The sequence below is a fragment of the Frankliniella occidentalis genome, unplaced genomic scaffold (genome assembly GCF_000697945.3).
Source record: "Frankliniella occidentalis isolate FOCC.00 unplaced genomic scaffold, Focc_3.1 Scaffold378, whole genome shotgun sequence".
Classification (NCBI taxonomy): domain Eukaryota; kingdom Metazoa; phylum Arthropoda; class Insecta; order Thysanoptera; family Thripidae; genus Frankliniella; species Frankliniella occidentalis.
In genome coordinates this window covers 89,513-101,799 of record NW_026267501.1, presented here as the reverse complement: position 1 = coordinate 101,799, position 12,287 = coordinate 89,513, and the positions used below count along the sequence as shown (strand labels likewise).

The 12,287-nt window shown below is 49.9% G+C and overlaps 1 protein-coding gene and 1 non-coding gene across 2 annotated transcripts; one reads left to right on the top strand and one right to left on the bottom strand.

Annotated features, from left to right (window-relative positions):
• Positions 1-275: 275 nt before the first annotated feature.
• On the top strand, positions 276-1,055 carry LOC113212763 (uncharacterized). Its single transcript, XM_026431581.1, has one exon. It carries the CDS (start codon positions 276-278, stop codon positions 1,053-1,055), a length of 780 nt encoding a protein of 259 aa, XP_026287366.1.
• An 8,590-nt stretch (positions 1,056-9,645) lies between these two features.
• Positions 9,646-9,717, bottom strand: Trnac-gca (transfer RNA cysteine (anticodon GCA)). Its single transcript has one exon. It is a non-coding gene; the product is annotated as a tRNA-Cys (tRNA).
• Positions 9,718-12,287: the final 2,570 nt, after the last annotated feature.

The following is a 12,287-nucleotide window of genomic DNA, read 5'->3' as shown; positions in this document are numbered from 1 at the left end:
GGCGCCCATCAACCGCGGGACGACTGTGATAGGACTCGAAGCTGCAATCTTCGGATCCGAAGTCCGACGCCTTATCCATTAGGCCACACGGTCTCGTGGGAAACCCCGACCATGCCAGGGTTTCGACAGCGGGCGGCGGGGCGGGGCGGGGCGGCAGGCGGCTGGCCGTGGCAAAACGGTCGCCGCCCGTGGCTGGGGTCGAACCACCAACCTTTCGATTAACAGCCGAACGCGCTAACCATTGCGCCACGGAGGCCGGTGCTGCTGGTCGACGGATGTGTGTCGTCGTCAAGACAAGACAGCTGTCGGAGGACACGACGACGAGGCAGGCAAACAAACCAAAATTGCATTGGCCGGGAATCGAACCCGGGCCGCCCGCGTGGCAGGCGAGCATTCTACAAAACTTTGCCGAGCTTGAGGACGTCATCGGGGAGCTCACCAAGGTGCTGCAATCACCACCTAAACCTCGCCCAGGCGGCCGTCAGCGGGGCAGGGGGCAGTGCGACCCCAATCAGGAGGCCAAGCGCATTCAGCAGCTCTACAAGACCAACAGAAAGAAGGCTATGCGGGACATCCGACAGGAGGATTCTCCTCTCTGCGAGGTCCCGGGCGACGAGGTCGCTAACTATTTCGAGGATGTGTTCAAGGAGACCATCACCGAGCTGCCGCCTCTTCCTGCCTCTGCTGTACTGCCCCCCACTCAGCGCCAGGATCCTATGCTCGTCACCACCATTGACAAAGAAACCATCACCGCGCGCCTAGTACGCTGCAGCGAAACATCCCCTGGCGCTGATGGGGTTACATATTCAATCATCAAGCGCAAGGATCCCGGTGCTCACATGCTTGCTGTGATGTACAACTCCTGTCTGCGTTACAAGCGCATCCCAGCAGCATGGAAGGAGTCGCGTACCATCCTACTCTACAAGAAGGGGGACAAGGGCGATCTCGGAAACTGGCGCCCGATTGCCCTGTCCTCCTGTCTCTACAAGATCTACTCCGGGATCCTTGCAGACAGCCTGGGCCGGAGGGCAGCTTCTACGGGAGCTGTTTCTTAAGTCCAGAAGGGTTTCATGCCGGAGGAGGGGTGCCTCGAGCACAACTTCATCGTCCAACAAGCCATCGATGAGGTGAGGGAGTCCGGCCGCGAACTTGTCATCACGTGGCTGGACCTACGGAACCTCTTTGGGTCCGTTCCCCACGCCGTTATTCTCGAGATGCTCCGAGCACGGCGTCCACGAACATCTAGTGGACGTCGTCCAGGACGCATACCAAGGCTGCACGACAAACTTTTCTACAGCGTCTGGCGAGACCCGCTTCGTGCCAATGGCCTCAGGGGTGCAGCAAGGTGACCCTCTGAGCCCCATGACCTTCAACCTGGCACTGGAGGTGCTCATCAGAAGCATCCTCATCCTCGCCAGGCTGCACGGCTTTCTCCTCCACAACGAGCCCATCGTGTGCCTTGGTTATGCGGACGACCTGGTCGTCACAGCCAAGAGTGCCGCCAACATGCAGACCCTTCTGGACATCATTGGGGAGGTGGCCACTTGGACCGGCCTCCAGTTCAACGCGGCCAAGTGCGCCACCCTCCACATTGTGAAAAAGAGGGCTCAGCTGGAGACGCTGACCCTCATCCAGGGCGCAACCATCCCGACCTTGGCCGACGGGGACGCCTACCAACACCTTGGCGTCCCCACGGGGCTTCGCGTCGACCAGACCCCCGAGGCGACCATCGAGGCCATGCTTCAAGACATTGGGAACATCGAGCGCAGCCAGCTGTCTGACTGGCAGAAGCTGGACGCGCTCCGCACCTTCGTGGTCCCTCAAGCTCAACACAGCCTCATGACGGCCAAGGTCCAGAAGCAGGCCTTCGCGGAGCTCGACCGGGAGGTGAAGCGTGTTGCTAAGGCTGCCCTCCACCTTCCCCACGGCGCCAGCGCCGAGCCCGTTTACTTGCCGCCGCACAAGATGCCAACCTACTCCCCCTTGGTGACCTTGCTGACATCGGGGCCATCGTGCACGCCTTCAAGGTACTCACCTGCCCGGACCCCTGGTGAGGAAAATCGCCGCGACCAGCGCCAAGAAAACCGTCAGGCGCCGGCTCGGACACGATCCATCCAACTCCGAGCTGGCGGAGGTCCTATCAGGGGGCCCAACACCAAGAGGCGTGCACAACGCATCTAACATCTGGACGGCGGCCAGAAACGTTTCGCGGAGGCTCAGCAACAAAATACATGGCTTCAAATGGGGATGGAGTGCGTCGCTGGAGCGCCTCGGAGTCCACGTGCCTTTCCCTGGCAAGCCGGTGGAGAGCGCCATCATAGACTCGGAATCCCGCAAACTACTCCACCACAAGCTGCGGCAAGGCCTTCAACACCATCATCTTGTCTCCCTCGTCAGCAAGCCCGACCAGGGGAAGGTCTATGCCGCAACCTGTCACGACCCTGCCTCCAACCACTTCTACGGCGCGGGTCAGCACATGCGGTTCTGCGATTGGCGCTTCATCCACCGGGCCCGCCTAGGGGTGTTGCCACTGAACGGGTGCGTCCGCGGCATCGCGGGGCGTGTCAGATCCTGTCGGGCCTGCGGCCACCCCGACGAAACCACCGCGCACGTCCTCAACCACTGCTTCGCCAGACACTCGCTCGCCATCAACAACCAGCACCGGGCCATCCTCAAGGACGTCCTGGAGGTCATGAGCGAGGACGCAACACCCGAGTAGAGAGGTGCATCGCCGGGTCGGGTAGCGCTGACAAACCAGACATCGTCGTCATGAACACCACCACCAAGACGGCACTCATCGTTGACATCTGCTGTCCGTGTGAGGAGCGCTACCATGCCCTAGAAGTGGCCCGGCGATACAAGGAGGACAAATACGAACACCTAGTTCAGCACCTCCACGGCCGTGGCTTCGAGGCAGCAGCTGCTGCCATTGTGGTCGGCAGCTTGGGATCATGGGACCCAGCTAACAACCCTGTATTAACCAAGCTGGGGGTCCCAAAGTTCCGCCAGAACAAATTGAAGAGGAAGTGCGTGTCAGACGACATTCGGTGGTCTAGAGATATTGACGTTGAACACGTAACGCAGCAACGACAATTTACTCAAAATGTCACCCTACCAGCCACCGGTGGCATCGTCACCCTTCATTCTGGCGGACAGCCCTGCAGTCCTTTAGATGCGTGGTGCCTAGCTGGCAGTTCACCCTGTGGTGCCTTCGCTGACTCACTAGAAGACTGCACTCAAGAGCTTAACGAAGAAAAGAGCAGCAGGCGCCACACGGCGCACAGTGGTCGGTAATGCCAGTTTAGGCCGCCAAAAGTCAGAAATCTCAAGTTGGTCTCATCGAGTTCGGTTTTTTTTTTATCGATTAAGAAATGTTTAAAAGTCTCCCACGCAAAAGTGGTCTCATATTGGTCGAGTGGTTCCGGAGTTATCGGTTGTCAAAGATGACCCTCTCTCGGGGCGCTCTAACATGATTTGTATGTCACAATGTGACAGGCCACCGTGCCCGTATGTGAAGCAGGGACCGTATACCTCGGCTTCCATCTAATGCACCATGGTTGAAATAGTCCTATCCAGTGATGCTCTTCCCTCCGAACTTCCCCACGTGTGTCAGACGGTCAATATTTTCACACTTAACTTTACTTGTAGTTTTCACACCTTTGATAGGCGAGTACAAATTTGGTCCAACTTTGTCCAAAACGAGGACAGCATAAAAATGTTCTCCATAGGTGCCCACAACATCCCGTAATGGTTGTAGCTGCCACCAGGTGCCACCCCGGGCGTCAATGAAAGTAAAAGGTAGTAAAACTAAGGAATATTTCGTACTCAACGCCCCCATGTTTCCCCCGTTCTCCTTCACCCACCCGGCTCGCCCTGTTCCCTGTTCCGGCGGCGATCGTGACGTACGGACAGCCCTAGCGTAGCGCGTCAACGTCCGACTACCAGTGTTTGTACATGGTTTGCGTTAATGAATTGTTTTTATACTTAAAATAAAATACGTGGTGATCTACGAGAAATGGCGTTTAATGAGCTCTTTACCGCAACGCAAACAAGTACCTGCCCTTCTGGAAGAACTGAAATTGTAAGTACGAAGTCAAAACAACTTGTTTACACCGCAAACTCGGTAATATAGGTCTAAATGCTCACATGCGCAAGGAACATTTTGGCATCCACGCATCAGCGCTGGTGATCATAAATTAGTGTGGCACTTCCTATCGTTATCATGACTCGCTGCGCTGCGGCTATGTAGTGGAGCTGTAATGTCTCGCGTAACAGGCTTCGCTACACCCAGACGCTCACATGCGCAAGAAACATTTTGGCATCCACGCATCCACGCATCAGCGCGGGTGATCACAAATTAGTGTGGCACTTCCTATCGCTGCGGCTATGTAGTGGTGCTATAGTGTCTCGCGTAACAGGCTTCGCTACACCCAGACGCGTTTTTTTAATAAATCAATGCAAATCCTTTAAAAATCAGAAAAAAATACCAAAGATTCAACCAAAAAAATCAGGAAAAAAATCAAAAAAATCAGAAAAAATCCACAAAAAAAATCAGGAAAAAAAACAGAAAAAATTAAGGAAAACCCCCCCAAAAATTTGGAAAAAAATCAGTTAAAAATCGGAAAAAATAAGAAAAAAAACAGAAAAAGTCAGGAAAAAAATTGAAAAAAAAAACAACAAAATCGGATTAAACAAGCAGGCCCGCCCTTCCGCCAAACGGAGTTGCCAGCTCCACTTCGCTGCGCCGGCAACTCCGTTCGGAAGGGGCCGGGCCTGCTTGGCCTGCCGGCGGCGATGGTCGGGCCTTCGGCCCGACCATTTCAGTCTCGCGATTTACTGAAGGGCATAATCAAATAAATTATGTGACCGGTAAATCTCTTTGCATATTTGAGTAAACTTAAGCGTCTTGCGGGGGGCCTGCGGCCCTAGAAATTTTTCCTTTGGACATGACAAGAGACTGTAACGGGGCAACACCGTGACTACACCCCACCCTTCTGCTTTGCCCAAGAATTAAAAAAGGTGAACCAGCGCAGTTTTTAGGTTGTACATTGTTTGTCAAACAGTCCTAAAACTTGACTTTTTGCCAAATTTTTCAATATATCCACCTCTAGGGCCGAAACAGTGAAAGATACGGCAAATCTAAGAGTAGTGTCTGATTCAGAATGTGTTGTTTTGGGGGGGTACTTCCTCTGACATTTTACGATTGGACGCCTCCTTGTACGTCTTTATGAGCAACGCAGTCATTTTCGCCGTATTTCGTCGAAATAAGCACTCTAGCGCCCAAACGGTGCAAGATAGGGTCAAACGGACGAAATTTTCGCCCAAAGAGCTCTACTTTCACGAGATACCCCTTAGGAGACCATAAAAAAATATTTGATATTCTACTTTTTGGACTAATCCCTATTTATTCGTTACCCCCTTTCACCCCCTTAGGGGTGGTTGCCAGGATTTGCACCAGGCGTTTCGTTGTCCAGGAGTGACCCCTAAGATACCCTGAAATTTGCAGACCTCTAGCTCATCTCCTTCCTCTTACACGGACGACGGACAGACAGACAGACAGACGGACACGACAGCGGTTGCATAAGCCCGCTTTAATGCTTTTTTAAAAGCAGAAGGGCGGGCTAAAAAACAGTTAAAAATCGAAAAAAAAGGGAAAAATCGAAAAAAAACACAGAAAAAATCAGTAGAAACATTGGAAAAAAGTAGGAAAATCAGAAAACACAGGAAAAAGAAAAGAAAATAAACACGGTTCTTTTTTAAAAACGTCAGCAGCAAAGTGTTCTACAATATTTCTAATAAATAATATATATACGCCGCAGAACATACTGAACTTATATTTATGGTATCGTTACAGGCCGGCATCTGCATTCAACCAATTACAATCCCTGCTGGTTCATATGAGGCAAAGATTCAACAAGTCCAAGAGAACAGACGCCAGGTTTAGGAAGACAAATAAATCATGGCTTTCAACAACTTTCAAAGGATCCAGTAAGTTTCTTTGATTATCTATTTTTGGGATGGCATTGTTATTAATATTTTTCTTAGTTTCATACTAAGACGTACTTTTTCTAATAGGACCCGTAAAGGGACGACCTTAAAAGTCTGTGAGCACTGCAAGTGCCAGAACCAGGTCCAGAGTATCTCACGATCTGAGGGAAAAGGGCACTACAGAGGAGTTGTTACACGCGGCTGCATCGTCTCTGCACCAGGACGGCCAACGTAAGAAGGCAAAGCGTCTCCAGAATGTTTTCATTGCTGAGAAAGAAGACCAAAGTACTGCAGGTTCGGTTGAATTAGTGCCATACACCCCTGACGAAGCACTTAGCTTCTACGTTAATACCAAATTAACTAAACACCAATACCTTCTTATGAGGGAAGGGGCTGTGAGCCGGAAGGCAAATTTGTACAGCTCTTACGATATCCTGCTAGATGCAAAGAAGATGTGCTACCCCAGTGGCATAACAGTAACAGAATCTTTCGCGGAAGTGCCTGTCCAGAATTTAATGGACCACACTTTGGCGCGACTTTTGCTGTATCTGGCACCTGTTGTGGATTCTCTTTCTACTTCAGAATCACAGAATTTGGTCCTTATTTGCAAGTGAGGAATGGATGGGTCCTCAGGTTTTTCGATGTTTAAGCAAGTGTCTATCGACCCCAAATCCAAGCAGACTCTGTTTGTGATATCTGTTGTCCCCCTGCAACTTCGTTGCGTAAATACTGATCCCGATGGCGAGACTAGAACTGTTTGGCAAAACCCTCGACCTTCCTCAACAAGGTACTGTCGTCCTATCAAGCTTAATTTTGAGAAAGAAACTGATGAGCTAATTATTTCGGAGAGTGAGAGAATCCAGAATGAGATAGACAACCTGCAGCCATTCAGTTCAGAGTCAGTAAAAGTGGAGTATCAAATGTTCATGACAATGAACGACGGTAAAGTCTGTAACGTACTGAGTGGTACTACATACACCAAAGAATGCTATATTTGTAAGGCAAGACCTCCTATCATGAATAATCTGGATGCTGTAGCCAGGAAACCTGTCAATATCAACTCTTGTCGATTTGGAATGAGCACTCTGCATGCGTGGCTGCGAAGTTTTGAGTTGCTGTGCACATCCGTGGCCTACAAACTTTCTATCAAAGTGTATGAGGCAAAGACAGAGTATCACAAGCAAGAGGTACAAAAAAACAAGAAACACATTCAAACACAATTTAAAGAGAGACTCGGATTAAACGTCGATCAAGTGAAGCAAGGTTTCGGCAACACAAATGATGGGAACACGGCAAGAACATTCTTCTCCAATGCCCAAATTTCATCAGAAATCACAGGACTGGACATGAACCTGATCCAGAGATTTCACTCACTATTGAGTGCCCTCTCAAGTGGGTATGAAATTGATACTGAGAAATTTGAACTATACGCCAAGAAGACAGCCCAGGAGTACATCAGACTGTACGGTTGGTACCCAATGAGTCCAACCGTGCACAAAATCCTTTGCCATGGGAGTACTATAATCGATGGGTCCTAGGAATAAAGGCCGATGTCGCGCCGTGCTTTTTAAGAAAGGCCGATGTCTCGCGGCGGCGGAGAAGACGGCCCGATGTCGCGCGCTGCTTTTTAAGAAGGGCCGATGTCTCTTTTTGTGAATTCTCAGGAGAGCGAAAAGAAAGTTTGAACGCGCTGGACAATTCACTCGTTGTATTTTTGGGACAAACAGAGATGCCAATTTGTTTAGTACACTTTTGTGAACCGGAACCTTTCTTAAAAAGCACGGCGCGACATCGGCCTTTATTCTTAGGACCCATCGTAATGCGGGCACTGCCGTTGCCACGGTGGAGGGAGATACGGTGGGGACACTGGGGTACCTGCGCTTGTCACGATTTCGGCTCCGTTTCTAGTACCTGAGTACGCCACCACGCGGCGCTCAACGCAGGATGTACTGAGGCGTGGCGTAGCGTGGCGCGCCTTTCGCCCGTGAGTGCGAGAGAGATAGGTAGTCACTGTGCGAGAGAGAGGTCCGAGCCGCGTACCGGCTAGCTCGGGCGCCCGGGCTAGCCCGGCCACTAATCCTCTCTAGCCGGCCGGGAGCACGCGCGCCGCCGCGCCGGCCGCGCCCGGGCTAGCCGGTGCCGGTACGCGGCTCGGACCTCTCTCTCGCACTCACGGGCGGGTGGCGCGCCACGCTACGCCACGCCTCAGTACATCCTGCGTTGAGCGCCGCGTGGTGGCGTACTCAGGTACTAGAAACGGAGCCGAAATCGTGACAAGCGCGGGTAGGCAAGAGTGGCCCAGTGTCCCCACCGTATCTCCCTCCACCGTGTGTCCACCGTTGCCCTGCAGATCATCGTCGTCGCCATGCTGGTCGTGCACACCACGGTGTTGGTCGTCGTCATGCGTGTCATCGTCACTTATTGGTGACCTCGCCGGTGCAACTTTTTTACTTTTCTTCTCCTCAAGTGCACTGTATAAGTCTACAATCTCTTTGTAATAATTTACTTGCAGCACTTCTTCCCTTAATTTTTCTTCTGCCTCTTCTGTTATGTCTTTGCAGTGACTCTCCCAACTTTCACATTTCTCCTCCAAGACTTCACACTTATGCTCCAAATCTTTACACCTTGCCTCCCAATCTTTGCAACCTTTGCACTCTTTACCCTTCTTCTTCAGCTCGTCCATCTCAGCGGTATCAAAAACCCTCCACGCAACCTAAAAAAGTCGTAGGGGACCGTCCTTAAATGTTGATGACATTTAAAACAAATTTAAGCATGGTTGCCACAACTCTGGAAAACCTTGAAAACCTGGAAAACTCAGGGAAATAAAAAACTGTCAGGGAAATCAGGGAAAACTCAGGGAAAATGAAAAAAAGTCAGGGAAATTTGTTCTGATCGGTTCTCAAACTGCTTTCTATTTTCTGTGTACGTCAAACACACATTTTGACGACCAAGTTGGTTGTTTTGACCCAAAATGTTTCGCGCTCGCTTCGCTCGCGGTCTTGTTTTACCATAAGGCCGTGGTCCTCGGCAATTCGGGAGTTATTTGTTTACCCCTGGAACGGTGCTTAAAACTCAGGGAAATTTGGGGAGCAATGGTCTGGAAATCAGGGAAAACTCAGGGAAAATGGAAATGAAAGTTTTGTGGCAACCATGTTAAGGACGACCCCCTTACCAAAAATATTGTCAGATTCGTAATCAGCGGTATCAAAAACCCCCGTACACCAGTTTTTACGTCAGTGGGGGATGAGGATCTATTTTGGCGGCCTAATCAGGCTCCTCCGACCACTGTGCGGCGGTAACAAGTCCCCGGCGTTGCGGTGCGGAGGGGGGCCACTGTTACTGCTGATTAGCTGGGCACTAAATGGGCGTGTGGGGGGCTCAGTCTGAGGCTAAGTGTCTCGATCGCCTAGTGCATCGTATACACTCCAGGCGTCCCCCCACCTAACCTAAAATGGCATCATCCAATGCTGTACTGTAAAATTATGCAATAAAAAGCTTTTAATACTGAACCACCGATGCCGCTGCAGGCGGAGTGCCTCGAGCGGCACCACTATCGAGCCAGGCCGCGGACCGTCGGGAAACGTCGCAGTCGCATCCGGTGGGGCGTGCGGGCGATCGCTTAGGTGACGTGGGGCGGCAAAAGAAAGAAGTGCGGCCAGGGGGCACCCAGGTTTGAACCGGGGACCTCTCGATCTGCAGTCGAATGCTCTACCACTGAGCTATACCCCCTCGATGCGAAGGGGCCAAGCAGCGCCTCGATGGTAGTATACGAGCCTCCATAGCTCAGGGGTTAGAGCACCAGTACCAGTACGACCGCCTCCAAAGTGTCGTATTTTTATCAATTTTTTGACAAGTTTTGAACTGTTTTAAACCATGATTTGTGTGCGAGTGAAGTCATAAGTGTTCGGAGCAACCCTACAAGTGAAGACAGTGCTCTGTATCAAGTAATTTGCTGCATATTCATTAATTTCTCCCCGGCACCTGGCCCCTAACCCGAGGGGTGGATAACTCCTGAATTGGGTGTACAAATTTCAAGAATTGAATTTGAATTAGCTTGAATTGGCTTGAATTGAATTTGAATTGGACTGAACTGGTTGAATTGGTTTTGAATTAGTTTGAATTATTGCGATTTTATGTTACTGAATTAGCGTGAATTGGCTTAAATTGACTTGAATTGACTGAACATTGTCTTGAATTGGACTGAATTAGTTGAATTAGTTTTGAATTAGTTTGAATTAAATTGAATTGGTCTGAGTTTGAATTGGGCAGAATTAGGGGTGTACACTTGGCAGGGGAGTTATCCACCCCTCGCCCTAACCTCACAGAACTGTAAATACTACGTTTGAACTGATTTTCTTCACTTATGAACTTGAGGGTTAGTGCGCGTGTATGTTCAGTGTGCACAGTAGTGTCCGTGCCTCGTTTGAACTTTCTCAATACTCGGTATGCAGTGTTTGTGAAATGTGATTTAGTGACACTGGGGAACATAACCTCCCAGGCCGTGCGCTTTGCCGCCGCCTGTCTCGTCAGCCCTCTTTACGCCACACGTGCTGTCCGATGCAGCTCGCTACCGTCCGCGTCCCCACCCATCAGCTCGGTTGGCCGAGTGGGCTGAGGCGCGCGCTGCTGGCTGCTGGGCGAGATGCATCATCCGGCCGAAATAGCTCAGTGTCCACGCCTGGCAGCCGAGGCGAGCAGACGTGCTGTCGGGTCCACCTGACGGACCAGCAGGGCGAGTGTGTTAGAGTGATTGTTGTTTTGTGGGAGCCAAGAGTTGAAGATGAGGTCGAACACGATTTCTTTGACTCCTTGTCCTCCCACTCAACTGTGTTTGGCGGAAGGGCAGGCCTGCTTGTTATGATACAAAATGAATGAAACTTTTTCGGTCAGTAGAGTAATGGGCTTCGCTATTCGCTGAGCCAATACTAGGTAGATGTACGCCAGACCACGTCTCGCGTAACAGGCTTCGCGATATCTCACGAAACACTTATACGCTGCGACGCGCCTGGCATACATCTACCTAGGCCTGCGGCGCTGACACCCTAGTCTGGCCAAAGTCGTGAGTAGGCACTCGGCCCCAAAAGTCACAAATTTTGTTCTTCGGGATTTTATTTTTACGAGTTACACTACCGGAGACTAGCAAATATCTGAAAAAAAACAACAACATAGAAATGTTGTAATTTTCGTGTAGGAAAGTCCCTCTGGTGCCTAAACGGTTAAGGATAGAGCCGAATGGACGAAATTTTCGTTCAGAGGGCTTTACTTTTTTAAGTTACCCCCTCCCAAGCAACAGAGATAGGTCTCCGAAACGTCATATTGACGTGCTTTGAACGAAAATCGCGTCTGATTGGTGTTCGACATTTATTGCGATTCGCTTTTGATCTTCATTTGATGTTTTCTGGATTAAACGACAAGTTAACTTCGGTCTGACGGTTTTGAAAGGTACGTCAGAGTGACGTTTTGTTGCTTGCAAGAGGGCGGTGACGGTGAACAAACAGTTGAAAACTAAGCAAGAGCCTTTTAATATTCACATTGCCGAATTGAAACTGTGAGAAGCCGGCTTGGTGTTCAAGTGTAATTAGTAAATTTGTATTAATTATTAATTACTATTAAATTAATAAATAATAAAAATAATACCCAAAGTTTTTGCGAAACATGCCAAACTGGTGAGTATATTTTTATTTAATGTCCTTCTAAGTTAGTAGAGTAAATGAAGACCAAAGAGATAGATGTAACCTAGGCGCACCACATGAGGTTACCACTTTTTTTTTAAAATTCGATTTGCAAAATATGTACTTAGGATGAAGTCGAGTTCTCGGGCTAGGAAGGAAGTAGCGCGCAAGCTGCTTCTCCTTCGGCGCAGGGAAAGGTTAGCAAACTCGTCAAATGCCAGGCCATTGCTATAAATGAAAATGAGGATGGTCATGATGAGTTCGATCCAGAAGGACAAGACCAGGACGTTCCACATCAAAGTAATCCCTCCGATCCAAGCGATAGCAATGGCAGTGGCAACAGTGACGACAGAGATAAAAGTGGAAGTGACAATAGTGGTGAGACTGAGCCAAGCGATGATAACGATGGTTGTGAAAGTGACAACAGTGGCAATATTGACAATAGTGGTAGTGACAACAGTGGAAATATTGATGATATTGATAGTGACAACAGTGGCAATAATGATGATAGTGATAATGCAGATTCTGACGACCCTCAACCAAGTAACAGCGAGGATTTGATAGAAAATGACTTTGATCGCAATCAGTATGTTCTGGGGTTTATAAAAGAATGGGCAAAGTATGGCG